The sequence below is a fragment of the Cupressus sempervirens genome, chromosome 1 (genome assembly GCF_028749045.1).
Source record: "Cupressus sempervirens isolate cs-2001-9-10 chromosome 1, ASM2874904v1, whole genome shotgun sequence".
Lineage (NCBI taxonomy): Eukaryota > Viridiplantae > Streptophyta > Pinopsida > Cupressales > Cupressaceae > Cupressus > Cupressus sempervirens.
Window position 1 is genome coordinate 825,567,784 of NC_143118.1, and position 18,590 is coordinate 825,586,373.

At 35.5% G+C, this 18,590-nt stretch overlaps 1 protein-coding gene across 3 annotated transcripts in view; it reads left to right on the forward strand.

The window, feature by feature from the left end:
• The first annotated feature begins 9,928 nt into the window (after positions 1-9,928).
• Positions 9,929-18,590, forward strand: part of LOC149580406 (long chain acyl-CoA synthetase 4-like) — a 124,507-nt gene continuing 115,845 nt past the window's right edge. The window contains exons 1-2 of one of the 3 annotated variants that reach the window (XM_089790664.1): positions 9,929-10,031; positions 12,343-12,503. In XM_089790664.1, the coding sequence (XP_089646790.1) occupies positions 10,026-10,031; positions 12,343-12,503 (167 nt within the window). In that variant the 5' untranslated portion in view covers positions 9,929-10,025. Of the gene's footprint in view, positions 10,032-10,227; positions 10,324-10,905; positions 11,112-12,342; positions 12,504-18,590 lie in introns of those variants that run through there. The other 2 variants (XM_089790672.1, XM_089790678.1) reach the window with 2 other exon arrangements.

The window sequence follows — 18,590 nt, forward strand, 5'->3', positions numbered from 1 at the left end:
TTCAAACTTCTATCCATGACTATTGTTAATTTTGAACTCAAATTCACAATTTAAACTTCTAAAATTCAAAAAATACTTCAAATGTGTAAAAATAGGGTTTGTTGGAGAATTCACTTTAATACTTCTTTGATTGCCTTGGATTAGCTCTCAATTTGCTCCTTAACTCTTCACACTCTCAAATAATGCTCAAAATCTCAATTTTGACTCTTAAATGCCTTCCATTTACCTACTCCATTAATTGTGTTGGTACACAATTCGCAAAAAACTATTTCTAATAACTAGTAGAATTGTTTTTTTCGTGTGTCCACATACAAACTCAAAAACCTTTGCACTCTTAATCGCAACTTCAAAACATCATATTCTACCTCACATTAACTATGCACACCTTAACTCGCTCTCTGACATTCCTTCTACCTTTTTGGTACTCAATCTTTTATAAAAGTACTTAATTCAAATAAGATGAATCAAATACAATTGTTGACTTCAATCTTCTTTTAGGTGTTTCATTTGATTGTTCTTCCAAAACTACATGTGAACCTGATGGATTCTTAACTTTGACAAATACTTCTTTGAATTCTTCTACACATTCTCTTAGATTATCCTTTTGAGTATCACTGGTGCTATCATTTCTTTTGCCATTTATGTTTGTATTCCTTCTAAAGTTTGGATTCCTTGTGTTGTTCCTCATATCCATTCTACATAATCTTTCCATGTGACTAAAGTTGTTACATAACTAACATATTGGTGCATTGTTTCTAAATCTAGGTCTAGACTAGTTTACAGGTGCTCTGCAATTTATTGCAATATGTCCAAAGTTATTGCACTTGTAACACACAATGTTACTTCTCATTCCATTATTTCCTTCTTCATGTAGGGTTAATTCTTCTAAACATTATACTATTTATATTACTATTATCAAACTCAGGTTTCTTACAATTAAGTGCTCTATGACCAAAACCATGACAATTATAACAATAAAAATCAATAATTGGTTTAAATGACTTACCTGTGCAATCCCTTTTCATATGACCAACTTCATTAAATGCATAACATCAACCAATTATAAGAGATATCATTGTGATTTACCGTTGTCTGCTTGTTTGATGACCACTTAGGCTTGGATTTGCACTCATATGCTCTATGTCCATACATTTGATAGTTGTAGCAATATCCTTCAAATCTTTGTGTTCTTATGGTTTTGGTTATGCATTCATGTGCCTGATGTCCTTGTTTGTTGCATTTGTGGCAATGACCCATGAACTTCTGCTTAGGATTCTGATTTGCAGTCTTGCTCCTACAAATATTTGCAGTATGACCTATCTTACCACAATTATAACAAGTAGGTTTGGAGTTCTTACCTTTGTTACTTCTTTCTTCACCACTTTTGGATGATTCTCCTTCTTCAATGCTAGTGTAACCCAATCTAGAAGTGTCATTGTTGGATCTAGAAGATCTCATCAATTGCTCAAAGTACTTGATGGCTTCACTAGGATTGTTGAAACTTTTAGCAAACTCTTTTTCTCTTTTCAAATCATTTCCCAATTGTTCATTTTGCAACTTTAGTATTTTGATCTCAATATCCTTTGCATTTAGTTCATGATTTACAATCATATTTGACTCAAAGTTTCCAATTTCATGTTAGCAATCCTATTTACGTCTAGTGTTTTCTCTTCTAGTCTACTAGTCAGTATTCTTTTGTCATCTTCAATCATGACTTTGTCCTCTTCAACTTTCTTTTTTATCTCAGTCGCCTCACATAGCAATATTGATTAGACTTCTTGTTCTCTTTTGAGATTTTTGACTTCTTCAGTTAGGGTTCCATTCTTATCCATTAGATCTGCAACTGCTACATCAAATTTACTAGTGTTTCCATCTGCAAACAATTCAGTAGTGTCAATTTCTTGGTATTGCATGGCATTCTCTTCAATAGCTATTTCCTTTCTTCTTTTCAATGATCGCTTTAACTCATCTCCTGCTTCATTCAACTGATGTAAGTCAAGTTGTATTTCAATCACCTGGTTCTCAATAGTCTTTCTGAACTTGTAGACTTCCATTTCCAAGATTTTTCCTCAAAGCTGAAAAACTTTACTTTCCATAAAACTCAGCTCTGATACCAATTGTTGGAAATACAATAGGTAAGTAAACTCAAAGAGGGAGAAGGGGGCCAAGGGGGGTGGGGTGGGTGGGTGTGTAAATTAGCACTTAAAACTTCCAACCTGAAAATCATTCACCACACTTCCATCTCACAATCTATGCATATAAATTCAAATACCAAATTAAGCATATACACCCATAACATCAAAGTAAAACATTCAACACATGTATGACACAAAATATTTGGTTACCCAAAAACTCTCCAAGGAGAAGGTAAATATGGGGTGGGGATGATACCCACAAATCTTCACTACTACAATAATAAAGTGTATCCAATGAAGGTTACAATGTTTTGATCATGAAACATGATCTACCTTATGAAAGTTCTACCTTGTTAAAGACTTACAAGATTGTTAGATCTTACCTTGTTAAAGGATTTCAACACCCTGTTAGAAGTGTGCCTGGTAAAAGGACTTTAACTTACAATAAAGTAAGCACCCTATTAGAGGATTTACAACAGCCTATTAAGACTAATTTGTTAAGAGATTTGACTGATTCACTTGTTAAAATGTCTTCACAATGATCCTACAACACTTGATTACTTGATGTCAGTTCACCTCTTTTATGATATGTACTTGATCCTTTCTAATTAGATGTATCTGTTCTATCTTCTGGTTCCTTTCCTCTATTCTCCTCTGACTAATTTTGTATTGTATCTCAAATTATAACTCTTTAGTCACCATGAATGCTTTGTTTTCGCAATTTAACTTCTCTTCAATTCTCCTTAAGCATTCGTTAAAAGTTTAGGATTTTTCCTCTGTAAGAAGACTTAGGTGACTTAGGGTTAGGTATGAATCAACGATTGTGATTCACCCACACTATCGCTTGATCCTTCCCCTTTTTTGATTTGATACATGTAATGCATAGGGATTCATAATCAAAATTCATCCTTATCATCAAAGATAGTAAAACAATCCTTAAGTCAGTCCAAAAGAGATTTACATAGAAGTTTGTGCCATTACAAACAACTATGTCAAAATTGTATAACTCGACACTTGAAGTCCCTGATGCTCGACATCAATTGCAACTCAATGTTGTAACTTGGCCTGTGAATGACTTGACATCCACTGATCACTTGGCATCTAAATAGCTTAGCACATACTATCTGCTCAGCACTTGAGTGACTCGACACTTACTAGTTTCTCAACTCATACTAAATATATGTCACTCAGCATATACAATTTGACAACTTATGCTCGACATGTATTACTTGTTCAACATGAACTAAGTAAATGACTTAGGTATATTGTCACTCATATGTCAAAACCAATCTGAGATAAATAGGAAAACCCTGGCCAAGGGAAAACCTTGGTGAGGATGGTACCCACAAAATGTTCTAGTAATCAAAAGTATCTTGTGAAAGATATTGACCATTTTAGTAGTCTATTACGTTTGTATAGTGCCTCGGTCCTTCTTAGAGGATTATGCCTTGTTAGAAGCCTCAATCCTATGAGGAATTGCTATATAAAAATATAGAATGTATGCAAGATGAGCCCACTGCTTAAACATGCTTGATATACAATATAGTTTCTCTAATACAAAGACATAGATACAAAAACCTCTTTACACTGTTGTTGATATCTTCAATATCTGATACTGCCTTTGCTACTCATCACATAATTTGCATTCCTCTGATCATATATCAAAATTCAAATCACATAGAATTATATCAATATCGCATTGCATTACTTGATCACATACATAACTTCACATTCACAATCTTTCCTTTATAACTTGCTAATTCACCATTATCTGCCCAGTTGACCTTCGTGCCTTTATACACTTTACAAAATAAAAAATTAACTTTTGCCCTCTTAGGGTTAACAACTAGGATATAGTCCCTAATTAGTTAAATAATTATTTCATAAAAAAAATTCCTTAACCCAAAATATCCATTTCTTATCATGCTTTGTTTTGTCTGTAACTAGTAATTTGACCATAACTTTGTTCGTACAATCTATACAATCATGTGCACTCACATACATTGTCATAATAGTGTTAGGTATATGTACCTAACTTCACATGTGTCCATGATAATCCTGTGAAGTTTCCAATCAAAACTCTATCCATTTTGCTAGATAAATTGTATGATACTTAGACAATTTTCTAAGTACACCTGCCACAACTCCATCTTCACGATCTTCCCACTTTATATGACTGATATGCTTCCATAAATGAAAACATCAAAATATCTAACCTAGCCAAATTGTCAATATAAGTTTGATAACAAGAATAAAAGAAGAGGTTGCAGTGGAAAATCTACAGATGATCTTATGGAGGCCGAAATGATGATTAGCAGAACAAGGATGAGGTTGGAAGTAACAGTTAGAACTAGAGAGTAAGCAATTCCAATCATTCCCATGATCAGAACAATATAGATGAGAGATGAGAGAGGAAGTGGAAGAGGAAGAGGGCAAGGATCTAGAAGAGGTTTTCGTGGCAAATGTTTTCACTGCGAAGAAGAAGGGCATAAAGCATTTGAATGTTGCTAGCACCAAGGAAGAATAGATCAGAGGACAGGAGGCCAAGCCAGAGTTACACATGTTGATGAAGATGCTAAATCATCCCATTTTGAAGATGCTAAAAAGCTGAGAAGTCCTAGTTAATAGAAGAGTATTGTTGAGTGGTGAGAATGAACCTGATCAAAGGAGGAGTTTGTTTCACACAAAATGCAAATGTGAAGATAAGTGTTGTGATGTAATCATTGATGGTGGAAGCATTAACAATCTAGTGTTAGAAAATATGGTTATAGACTTAAATCACACGAGATAGAAAAACCCACATCCATACCATATTGCCTGGGTGAAGGATGACCACAAGGTCATGCTCAATGAGTAGTGCCTAGTGAAGTTCAAGATTAGAAGCCACTAGGACGAGGAGCTTTGTGATATCATACCTATGGACATATGTCATATGTTTATGGGTAGGCTATTACAGTTTGATAGACATGTTGTACATGATGTGTGAGAAAATACCTACATTCTGACAAAGGGTGGAGTGAAACATAAGTTGAAGTTGTTGAAGGAGAAAGAAGAAAATGTATGTAGTGCTACCAGAATTTTTTGTTGTTGATGGAAATGAGTTTCTCAAAGGTATGAAGCGCAAGCATATGTTTTTTGATTTAATCTAGAAAGATGGTGAAAAAGAAGTAGAGAAGGTACTTGCAGAAGTTGCATATTTGTTGATTGAGTTTCCTGATATTGTGTCAGATAATTTACTTGGTGGATTACCCCCAGTAAAGAAGATCACTCACCAGATGAACTTGATTACAGAAGCCAGTTTTGCAAACAAGGCAACACATAGAATGACACCAGCAGAAAGTGAAGAGTTGAATAGATAAGTGCATGAGTTTTTGTAGGAGTTGATTCGAGAGAGTTGGAGTCCATATGTTGTACCAACACTATTGGCACCAAAAAAGAATGAAGAATGAAGGATATGTATAGATTCTCAGGCTATCAATAAAATCACATTCAAGTACAAGTTTCCATTGCCACAAATGGATGATATTATGGATTGCTTGAGTGGAGTTGTGAATTTCACAAAGATAGATTTGAAGAGTGGGTACCATCATATTCATATCAGAGAAGGAGATGAGTGAAAGACTACATTGAAGACAAGGGAAGAGTTATATGATTGGTTAGTCATGCCTTTTGGGCTAACCAATGCAACAAACACTTTCATGAGCTGAGGCTCATGAATGAGGTATTGAAGGAGTCTCAGTATAAGTTTTTCATTATTTACCTAGATGATATTTTGATCTTTAGCAAGATATTTGAGGAGAATTTGATGCATATTTGTAAAGTGTTTGATAAGTTGAGAGACAAAAAGTTACTGATAAATCTAAAGAAGTGTAGTTTTGTGAAGAAGGAGTTGGTGTACTTGGCATTTGTAGTATCAACATAAGGTCTAAAAATGAACCCTGAGAAAGTGTGGGCTATCCTTGAATGGCCTACTCCAAGGAGTGCAGTTGAGATAATGTTTTTCCATAGATTGGTTAAATTTTATAGACAGTCTATCAGGGGTTTTAACAGTATTTGTGGACCCTCAATTGAAACAATGAGAGGGGATGGGAAATAATTGTAGGAGTGGATAAGAGTTTTAATCTATTGAAATAGAAAAGTACAAAGCAACCTATTTTAGCACTTCTAGATTTTAACAAGGTGTTTCAAGTAGGCAATGATGCTAGTGGTACTACAATAGGAGCTGCTTTGAGCCAAGAAGGTAGACTTGTTGCTTATTTCAGTGAGAAGTTCAATGATGCCAAAAATATATATATTTTATGATCAAGAATTTATGCTATAGTTTGGGCATTATAGAAGTGGAAACATTATCTTCTTCCTAAGGAGTTTGTTTTATATACTGATAATCAAGCTTTGCAATATTTGAATAGTCAAGGAAAATTAAACCAAAGACATCAGAAGTGGATTGAATTTGTGTAGCGTTACACATTTTTTTTGTGACACAAGAGTGAGAAGTCTAACAAAGTTGCAGATGGTCTTAGTAGAAGATAACTTTTGCTGACAAAAATGTAGATTGAGCTGGTTAGGTTCAAGGAACTTAAGAATTTGCACCTAGAGAATCTTGATTTTGGGGAAGCTTGGAAGCCTTGTAAATAACCTATTACACCTAATAGTACAAAGTGGTTGGATTTCATTTTCCAAGATGGTATGTTGTTCAAAGGAAGTCAATTGTGCATTCCCAAAAGTTTTATGAGAGAGAATCTCATAAAGGAGAAACATAGTGGAGGACTGGCTGGACACTTTGGTAGAGATAAGACCATTGCTTTAGTTGCTAAGAATTATTCTGGCCATAGTTATAGCAAGATGTGAAGAAGTTTGTACAGAGTTGTAGAGTATGTTAGATGACAAAAGGAGTGAAGTAGAATACGAGTTTGTATCATCCATTACCTATACTATAGAAGTTATGGGAGGATGTAAGCATGGATTTTATTCTTGGTTTACCAAGGACTCAATGTGGGCATGAATCCATATTTGTGGTGGTTGAAAATTTTCCAAAAATGACACATTTCATTCCTTGCAAAAAGATTAGTGATGTTGTTCATGTGGTGGAGTTGTTTTTCAAAGAAGTGATGAGACTACATGGTCTTCCAAAGAGTATAGTTTCTGATTGGGATACCAATTATGTTGGGTTTTTCTCATGTACATTGTAGAAGAAATTGAAGACATATTTGAAGTTTAGTTCATTACATCATCCACATACTCATGGACAAAGAAAAGTTGTGAATCAGAGTTTGGGGAATTTATTGAGATGCCTGGTTGGAGATAAACTGAAGGGATGGGATGTGATTTTACCACAAACATAATTTGCATATAATAATTCAATCAATAGGAGTACTGGTAAATCACTATTCCAAATTATATATGGGAACAATCCCATAAATGCCGTTGAATTGAGGCAGATAGATAAAAGAGAAATAAGTAGTGCTAAAGCGAAATATTTTACTAAACATTTGAAGAACATCCATGAGGAGGTGAGGAAGCACATTATTAAGATGAATACCAATACAAGGTTAATGCAGACGTGAAAATGAGGTATACAGAATTTCAGATTGGAGATGAAGTCATGGTTCATTTGAGAAAGGAGCATTGTCTAATGGGTACATATGATAAGTTGAAAATAAAGAAGTTTGGACTGTGCAAGATAATGAAAAGACATGGTTCTAAAAATGCCTATGAAGTGGAGTTGCCTATTGAACTAAATATTTTAATAGTATTTAACATTTTAGATTTGATAGTGTATCATGAAGGAGGTGATGGTGATGAAGTCGCAAAAGCGCAATGTAGTATTCCAGCAACTAGTTCGACTACAAAGGAGATTAAGGAGATCGTGGGCAATCGTGTTGGCAAAAGTACAAGGAACAAAACTTATGAAGAGTACTTGGTCAAATGGAAAGGAAGTTAGTAGAAGACTCCTTATGGCTAGCAAGGGAGGAGGTTGACCATCTTGATCTTCCTCTGAATACTTGAGATGTGACAGAGTCACTTCTCAAATTACCCCGAGTGTCTGATGCAGGAGTATCCTGGATGTAAGAGCAATCTTGCATCACCCAATTTTTTTTCCTTTTTATTTCTTGAATAAGGGTTGTCTTAATGCAGAGTTGTTGCCTATGAAGGCTTGCTACCTAGTAAATCGATCATACAAGCTCAAAATGTCCTAATTTTAGAGGTGAATATTCATCTTAGATATATCATCCTACTAGTTGAAGCTCAATGCCATATCATGAGTAATTGTGAATTTTTGGTGTGCAATTTTGGTATAAAAATTTAGGCTCAACTTTGAAGACCTTAGAGGCCCTGGACAGGCTCTGAAATTGGGTCAATTGGAGCATGAGCGAGCTAAGCTTTGTAAATTTAAAATATAAGGATTTTGAAAAGTGGTTATTATAGCCAATCGGGGCAGCGGTTCAAAAGTTATGGCCTTCTCAAGTCGGGCCGATCAAAATTTCCAAAATAAGTGTCAAAGGTGTCTCGAGCTGACTATATGTAATTTTAAGGTTAATAGGTCTTAAGGGTTTAGGTTTGATGTCTATAAACTTTTCAGACAGTGTAAAAATGTCTATATAATAAATGCTTGTACATTGTTTAGGACAACTATAGGTGATAATTTACAACTTTGTATTGCAAATTACTCTAAGGAAGGTGCCCATGTGGGCTTACATATTGTATTTCAAAATTCTATAATTCTGCATTTGCAGCAATAATAAAATGCCCATATTTTGTTTTCACAAATTATTGTTATTTTCTTGTTTCTATTATGTGTTAAGGGGAGCACTATTCATCAAAAAGTCATCTAATATATTTCAATTAATTATTAGATGAATATGCATTGGATTTGATGTGCAAATCTAAGATAACCTTGTAAGTACTTCATAGTTAATTGAGGTATCTAAGTCGGTGTCACTAAAATTCAATGCATTTTACAAACTACTAATGTATTGTGATAAAAATAAAATAAAATCCTTTCATAAGTGTCTTTTCTAGTATCTATTGCATGCTTTCACAAAATTAAGCTTGTACATCATACCCTTGTTAGAAGTTTTCAAATAAGATAGCAAACTAAGTAGACTTACCTTTGATGGAACATAGTGATTACCTAAGACTACTCGAAATAGAATAAAAAGGCCCATTTATCTCTATAAATATTGTCTCAATATAAGTAATAAATAGTCACAAGTACTAAATATTCCATTCATTCTTATGAAATTTATGTTCTTACCAATGTGCTCATAAAGTATAGACTTATAGAGATATTTAAGGAGTCAATGCACAATAAATAGGGACACGCTAATCTCATAAAGTATAGACTTATAGAGATATTTAAGGAGTCAATACACAATAAATAGGGACATGCTAGTCTCAAGACAAAATCTACTAAAGATAAAACAAAATTAAACTTTTTTTTCCAAAAATGGAGTGATTTTTTTTCCAAATTTTGTGTTCTTTTTTATTAGGAACTATGCAAATTACGAAGATCAAATGTTGAAATTTTTGAAAAAATCTATTATAAAATAGGTCAACTACGTAGTTTGATAAGATAGCCATGTCCCCATTAATCTGCATAATTTATAGGTAGGATAGCCATGTCCCTGTGAATATGAGTAGTTTATAGGTAGGATAGCCATGTCCCCATGAATATACCTAGTCACAACTCTATGTGCGTACCACCTAACACAATATATTTAATTAATAACAACCATAAAGAGTATGCAAAGACTTCCACGTGAAAACAAAAAATATCGAGTTATGTTTGTGGGGTATTTAATAGCGCGTGAAAAAGTTTATAGTACTTCGCGCCAAACTTCGTCACTACCATAATGGAGAACCTGTAACATTCGCAGGACGCCCCTCTGAATGGAGGTAAATATACCGTATGAAGCTTATGCAGGCTGGTCATTTCTGTCAGCTAATGTAAACGCTTTCGTACATTGGCCGCTCGTTATTGCCATGACATTTAATTTGCATTCAATTTCATCCAAACATATTTGTTGTCGAATAACTCCGGCCCAACTACTCTACAAGGTTCATTTATATGAGTTTCCTTTGAATTCTAAGAACCTCTATCCATCTATGAAGTTTCTGTTAATGTTTTGCTTAATTCCTTATTCAGAATTGGTTGTTGTGGAGATTTCTATCAGCTTCTTTGTTGAGCGTAAGTGAATTTTTTATTTATTTTCTGAAATTGATTCTGGAGAATTTTGAATTTTCTATTTGTTTTCTGAAATTGTTTATTCTGGAAGATTTTGAATCAAGAAATCGAATTTATTTTGGTTGAAGTTAGTGGAAGGATGAACTTGTAGTTGCTTGTTTCTTTTTGAAAGCCTTTTCCTTTTTTATTTGTTTAAGCATAAATTTAAGTTTGGTGCAACATGCATATATTGAGCAGTTGCTCCCTTGAATCGCAGTTTTCATAATAATTTCATGAAGAGTTCGTTCTTGTTCGTTTGATAAATAGCGTTTGTTTGGGTTCGTTTGGTGGAGCTTAAGTTTTGCACTAGTTTTAGAGTTTGAATTACCGTGCACAAATTCTTCTGTTACTCATTGAAATCATCCATTCTGTTTGATTTTTCTTCGAAATGGAGTTAAATTTATTTTATGTTGGGTTTAAATCCGTCAGCTACTCTCTAAAATCGTAGGCTTTTAAGTATTTTATAAGTACGTTTTGTTTTTTTCTCCGTAAAGGCTATGAATCATGTGCAACTTTATTGATCTGTAGTGTCGTCGTGATTTATAGAGGAATTAATTGATATTAAAATGATTTAAACGGGCCTTGGAAAGATCATTGGCAACTGCTGCGCAAGCTTTAATTAATTTCTATTAAGATCACATTATATAGAAACTTCTATATATTTGTCGAAGTTCTTAGTAGCGTATAGAGTTTGTAAGTTGCTGGCGTGGGGAAGATTTTGCAGCTCATTCTCTGGCGAAGTTTGAGTTGAGGTATGCATATGTGTTTGAAAACTTCATGTGTTTTATACTTTGTTTAATGGAAGCTGATTATTCACTAATTGCCTAAAATTCTTGTTCAATATGAAATTGATGTCATTTTTAGATTTTTAATCCAATGCACAACTTCAAAGGTTGGTGCTCTGTTAGAGAAATTCTGTTTTATCCTGAGAATTATTGATTTGGAAGGATTGGTAAGAGAACAGTGCCCACTCTAATCCAGAAGCTAATAGTTTATTTATTAAGATTTCAGATTATGTTCCAGATTTCTTATTTTTAGGTGGGTGAATATTTGTCTGATTGCTTTTTTTTAATAAGACTCCCAAGACTTTTTTCCGACCCTTCGAATTGCTTCCCAGAGAATTTCATTTAGTTATCGAGGTTTTTCTTGTTTAGACTCAGATAATTACCAAGATTCTCGAGAATTCTTCACTTATTCTCTGAAATTGTCGAAGTGGAGACATTTTTGAGAGAAATCGAGTCTTTTTCTACTGTAATTTGTGTTTAATGTAAGTTGTGCTGTATTTTCTATATTTATTATGATAGATATTGTAGCGGTTTGTGGTTTTTCCAAGAGTTCGCTAAAGTTTGCCTGGGAGGATTTGATTTTATTTTTCCATACATCTTTTGTGTTCATGGGCAGAATTTATCTTAGAATTCTCTGTGTGGTGGTGGATTAGGATGCATATAACGAACAAATGGGCCTAATTGAGTTCAGTTGTAACCGAATTCATTCTTGATGATGTTGAAGTTTTGTAAGGCTTAGCAGAGGTAGTGTGTGTTCAGCAGAGTGAATCATTAAATCTCTGATTTAAAATTTAGCGGTTATGTTTTCCCATAATCATCTGGTCCTAATTTCTTAATATATGAACATCTTCTTGTTTCTGATTTATATAAAAATAATTGCTATGATTTTTTAGGGGCTCTGTCTACAATTTACTGTTTATGATGTTCTGTATAAATTTGTGCTTATTTAAGGGTTATTTAGTAGAGTTTATTGATACTATTTTTTAAGAAATTTTGGTGGAGTTTTTTAAGAATTGTAGTTATGGAAACAAGGAAATCAAGTCTGTTCTGCTTGAGGCTGCAGCTTAAACATGGTTTAGTGCTTTGTTGATTCTTTTCACTTATTTTTTTTGTAAATTTGAAACTGCAAAGTGATGCTTTTCTTTTCGTCTGAGGATGGAACTCTTAAAGTGTTGTCAAAATTGTTGTTATTTTGAAGGCATTTTGTGAAAAAATGAAGACGTTTATGGTGGAGATGGAGCCTGGACAAGAAGGAATTAATGGTGAACCCTCCGTGAGCGCTGTTTACAGACATATATGGTCTAAGGATGGCTTTCCCCCACCACTTCCTGGCTTGTCAACGTGCTGGGAGGTTTTCAGGTATTTTATTTTCCACTCTTAGAAAGAAAATTGCAAAAACTTGAAATTTGACATCTGTAAAATTCTTTGAAATAAAAAATACCATTGCAGTCCAGGTAAACCAAATATTGGTGAAGGTTAAATTAGAAAACAATTAATGCTATCTTGTTTCTGGTACATGTTAAAAAATTGAGATTAAATATGAAGTCCTTTGAATAAAAGCAAACAGCTGAAATTGCAAAAATTTGAAATTTGAGTCAAATGTAAATTTTTTTGAAATCAAAAATTCCTTTGCCTGGAAAATACGAGAATCTGTTAAAGTAGGATCAGCCTTTAGTACACATCAAAGGTTTGATATTGTTATTAACAAAATTTTCAGGGTATAGAGTTTGTAGCATTAAGTTCCTTTGAGTTAAGTTCAAATGTTGATTCAGCTTTCTTGCAACTTTCAAAGGCATGGTAAAATTTTGTAACTTATTAATATATAATTTTTAAGAGAAAACTTGAGAAATTGAATGAATATTTTTTTTTATTATAATAATCATAAAAATTGAGGAAAGTGATTAATTTTTAAGAGAAAATTTGAGAAATTGAATGAATATATATTTTTATTATAATAATCATAAAAATTGAGGAATCTGATTAAATTATTTAGATTGAGCTGTGGGAATGATTTAAGATTCTAAGATTCTTGGTATATATGGTTTGCATAGAGACAAAGTTGAACCATGAAAATCAGCTTAAATTTGGGTCAATCTTTTGTAGACATCAAAGGTCTGACATTGTTGCCAACAAAATTTTTGGATATAGATTTTGACTGAGGAAAATATGAAGTTCGTAGTATCGAGCTAAGCTTAAATGCTGATTTAGTTATGTTGCAACTTCAAAGGTAATAGTAAAATGAACCTTCTTAAATACAAAGTTTTCTTAGGAGAGAATTTGAGGAACCAGGTTAAATTATTCAGATTGATCGGTTAAATGTTAAAATTTTGTGGGAATGATGTGAGGTTCTAAACTCATTTGTCTGCATGATTTGCATAGAGAGAAAATTCAACCATGAAAATTAGGTTAAATTTTATCGTGTAAATAAGATCACCTTTAGAATTTATTATAGTTGCTAAAATTGACTTGATTTTGATAAGTAGGAGATAATTTCCATAGCGAGTCAAATTGTGATATTGCTATCAGGATTTAATTGTGTGATTTTGAGTCAAACTCATTGACCCCATGTTTCATGAGTAGTGATTCAACATGAATCCATCTCTCATGAGAATAAATGGAACGCTTAATACTCATTGGATCTAGGTGATGCTCACAGGGGTGAAGCATCGGGACTTCCTGGGAGGTCACCCATCCCAATACTACTCCAGCCTAAGCATTCTTAACTACGGAGTTTTCCTCCATGGTTAAACCCAAAGCTTGCAAACCCCATTTGCAAAACCTTCACCAAGTGTTGTGCCCTATGAACCATTCATTAGAAAGCCCCTTAAGCTCAACAATTGATAAGTAGGAGATAATTTCCACAGCGAGTCAAATTGTGATATTGCTATCAGGATTTAATTGTGTGATTTTGAGTCAAACTCATTGACCCATGTTTCATGAGTAGTGATTCAACATGAATCTATCTCTCATGAGAATAAATGGAACACTTAGCACTCATTGGATCTAGGTGATGCTCATAGGGGTGAAGCACCAAGACTTCTCGGGAGGTCACCCATTCGAGTACTACTCCAGCCTGAGCGCGCTTAACTACGGAGTTTTCCTCCATGATTAAACCCAAAGCTTGCAAACCCTATTTGCAAAACCTTCACCAAGTGTTGTGCCTTATGAACCATTCATTAGAAAGCCCCTTAAGCTCATCAATTGATAAGTAGGAGATGATTTCCACAGCGAGTCAAATTGTGATATTGCTATCAGGATTTAACTGTGTGATTTTGAGTCAAACTCATTGACCCATGTTTCATAAGTAGTGATTCAACATGAATCCATCTCTCATGAGAATAAATGGAACACTTAGCACTCATTGGATCTAGGTGATGCTCACAGGGGTGAAGCATCGGGACTTCTCGGGAGGTCACACATCCCAGTACTACTCCAGCCTGAGCGCGCTTAACTACGGAGTTATCAATTGATGAGCTTAAGGGGCTTTCTAATGAATGGTTCATAAGGCATAACACTTGGTGAAGGTTTTGCAAATGGGGTCTGCAAGCTTTGGGTTTAACCATGGAGGAAAACTTCGTAGTTAAGCGCGCTCAAGCTGGAGTAGTACTGGGATGGGTAACCTCCTCGGAAGTCCTGGTGCTTCACCCCCGTGAGCATCACCTAGATCCAATGAGTGCTAAGTGTTACATTTATTCTCATGAGAGATGGATTCATGTTGAATCACTACTCATGAAACATGGGTTAATGAGTTTGACTCAAAATCACCAGTTAAATCCTGATAGCAATATCACAATTTGACTCGCTGTGGAAATTATCTCCTACTTATCAATTGATGAGCTTAAGGGGCTTTCTAATGAATGGTTCATAAGGCACAACACTTGGTGAAGGTTTTGCAAATGGGGTTTGCAAGCTTTGGGTTTAGCCATGGAGGAAAACTCCGTAGTTAAGCGCGTTCAAGCTAGAGTAGTACTGGGATGGGTGACCTCTCGACAAGTCTTGGTGCTTCACCCCTGTGAGCATCACCTAGATCCAATGAGTGCTAAGTGTTCCATTTATTCTCATGAGAGATGGATTCATGTTGAATCACTACTCATGAAACATGGGTCAACGAGTTTGACTCAAAATCACACATTTAAATCCTGATAGCAATATCACAAATTGACTTGATTTATCAAAAAAATTATTGAAAAAATTGCTTAAAGTTTTCTTAGGAGTTGAATGGAGTTTCTTGAGGAATATTCTTCGTAACTTTGGCTTTAGCTTTGATTGGGTGAGTTGGACTCTGAGTTGTGTTACTTCTGCCCCTTTTTCTGTTTTTCTTAATGGTCAACCTTCCTAGCTATTTGATGCCGCTCGAGGTCTCTGCGAGGGTGATCCTCTCGCCCCCTATCTTTTCATCATCATGGTTGAGGGCTTGGGTAGATTCAATAAGTATTAGGTGTCCTAGATTTCTATTTAGGGGTGGCAGTGGGGTAATGGTTTACCTACTCTTTCTCACCTTCAATTTGTTGATGATTCTGTTCTTGTGGGTCTTGCTAGGATCAAGGAAGTTGAAGCCTTTCGGCACACTCTGGATATTTATTTGGCAGCTTCAAGCCAAAAAGTTAATGAGCACAAATCTTCCATTTACTTTTTTAACACTCCTAATTCTATTTAGCAAAGGATTGCTGATATCTTATGGTTTCAAATTGGGTCACTTCCATTGACTTATCTTGACATCCCTATTGCTGTTTCTAGGCAGCCACGACTCTCTTGGAAAAATTTGATTATCAAGCTTCAGGAAAAGGTAAATCATTGGACTCATAGATGGCTTTCTATTGCTGCTTGGGTTACTCTTCTTCAATCTGTTATTCAAGCTCTTCCTACTTATAGAAGCATAGTTTAGATTGCTCCTATTTACTTTCTCAAGGAGTTTGATGCTCTTTCTCGGCAATTCCTTTGGAGTGGTAATTTGCGTAGCACTAAATGGAGTTTGATTAGCTGGGAGACTATTTGCAAGCTTAAAAAGGAGGGTGGTCTTGGTCTTTGATCAACTGTCTTGAGTAGTCAAGCGTTGGTTGCTAAGCTTTATTGGCGATGGTGCTTTGGACAAAATCAACTTTGGGCACTTATTATCACCTATAAATATTATAGAGGTGCTGATCCTTGCTCTATTTTTGCACTTCCTCTTGAAGGTCGTGGCTCTATGGTCTGGCATACTCTGAAGACTAGTGCTCTGTTAGTCAAGAGAGGTCTTTTCTGGATATGTAAGGGAGGCTTCGAGGCTTTGTTTTTGTTTGATGCTTGGGATGGGTTCCCATCCATATTATCAATGTACCCTCATCTTTAGACTCTCTATGATTCTTTTCATGTTGCTGGATGGGATAAAGTGGCTCATTACAAGACTCCTTATCAATTAAGACCTGTTGTTGGTTATAGATGGAAGCACTCTTTTGATGGGCCTTTTGGAGGCACAGAGGTGGATCATTAGGAGCTTTCTCAGATTTTGGCCTCTAGGGAGTGTTCCTCTCTGCTAGGACCAGATGTTTTGGCTTGGGGAGGTACCTTGTCTGGTAAATATCATGTCTTTGCTAGGTATCAAGAGATAACTAGACAATTATTCAGGGACGCCGAGGTCTCTTGGTGGAAGCAAGTTTGGAGTAGATTTTCTTGGTCCAAGTGCAATATTTTCATGTGGCTAGTGGCTCACAACTGCTATCTTATGTGGGATAATCTTTGTAAATGTGGATTTTAGGCCCCCTCTTGTTGTGTATTGTGTGGTAATGTGGAGGAGCCTGTCTCCCAAATGTTCTTCCTTTGCTCCTTTTCTACTCAGTTATGACACCTTTGGTGGAGTGCTGGGGGTTGCTCTTGTAGGCATGCTTCCTCTTTGCTTGATTTTTGGGCCCACTTGGGCAGTGCTCCCTCTAAGTCTTCTCCTCTACATATTGCTTGGATTGCTAGCCCATCATTCATTCTTTGGCACATTTGGTTGGAGAGGAATCATCGAATCATCCAAGATGTTCGGTGGTGTTATGCATCTTTGGTGGAAGATCTCACATTCTCTTCAGGAAACTATTCAAGTCAAGTGTGCGCTAGATGGGGGTATGGATTCCGTTGATCTTATTATATGCAATCGCCTCAATTTTGATCTTCAAGATGGGGTTGCAACTCAATGGTATCAAAGAGTGCCAAACAACCTTTTGGCAACAAGGGAGAGGACGGGTGAATCAGGAGGGGCATTGGACTCCTCATGGAGTTCTGAAAATTAACACTGATGGTTCTTCCCAGGGAAATCTAGGCCTTGTTGGTATTGGGGGAGTGGCTCGTTGCACTTTTGGTGAAGTTAAATTCTTTTTCTCAGTGCATAAGGGTGACCATAGTAACAATCTCATGGAGGCTCAGGCCATTTTATTGTAAGGAAACTCAGATGCGAAAATAGCTTCCTACACTAATCTCATAAGGAAAGTATGATGCAAATCTTATTAAAATCTTCTACACTTACAGATTCAATATCATGTAAACAACAATATTGCAGCCAAAACATGCATACAGAAAATAGACAGAGAAAGGAACACATAACACAAGGATTTGCCGGTGGGGAAAAACCTTTCGGTAAAACAACCCCACCTCTTCAGAACCTGCACAATGTATTATTTTCAACACGAGGTTACAATACACTTGCAATGCAAGTTCAACATCAACAACCGAAGACTCCAGTAGCTACTCGTAGTACCAATAATACACCCTTTTTCGCATCGCATCTCTTCGCAACCCTAAAAATGCTTATAATATGCGCTTCACTTTAGGGCTACTCCCACTATTGGGGTAGAGTGTATAGTACTCAAACATCTTAGTTGCCACATGTCTTCACCTGTCATTGAATCTTCTTAACATAGCTCTTACGTGTCATAGGAATCCGTCATAACCGTTTTAGTCATGATCTCCTTACACACAATTCAAGATGTCGACACATCAACATTATTTGCAAGAAATACATTTTACAAAACAAATAATACGAATAGGAATTATACAAGGTTGAGACACCTTATTCCTAACATTTATATGCTGTGGAACAGTGTTGTGTGCAAAGATGACACAAGATTATCTGTGAGTTTGACTCTCAAGTGGTGGCAAACTTGCTTTCCTCGCAGGAGCTTGAGGATGCTAGTTGGTAGCTGATCCTTTTGTTAATCAAACTCTTCTCTTTTGTACCTCTCTTGAGTTCATTAAGTTTACTTACATTCCTCGCGAATGGAATAGAGGAGCTGTTGATTGTTTGGCCAAATGGGCTTGTGGCCATGCTCTAGGCTAGAATATTATGGATTGGGGGCAGCTTCCCCTTGAGCTGTTTCAAGAATGTGATGTCCTTGTTGCTTAGGACAAAGCTCCTTATTGAGCTCTCCTTGCTGTAACCCTTTTTGTTTTAATAAATTTTTACCCCTCTTTCCAAAAAAAAATTTGTTC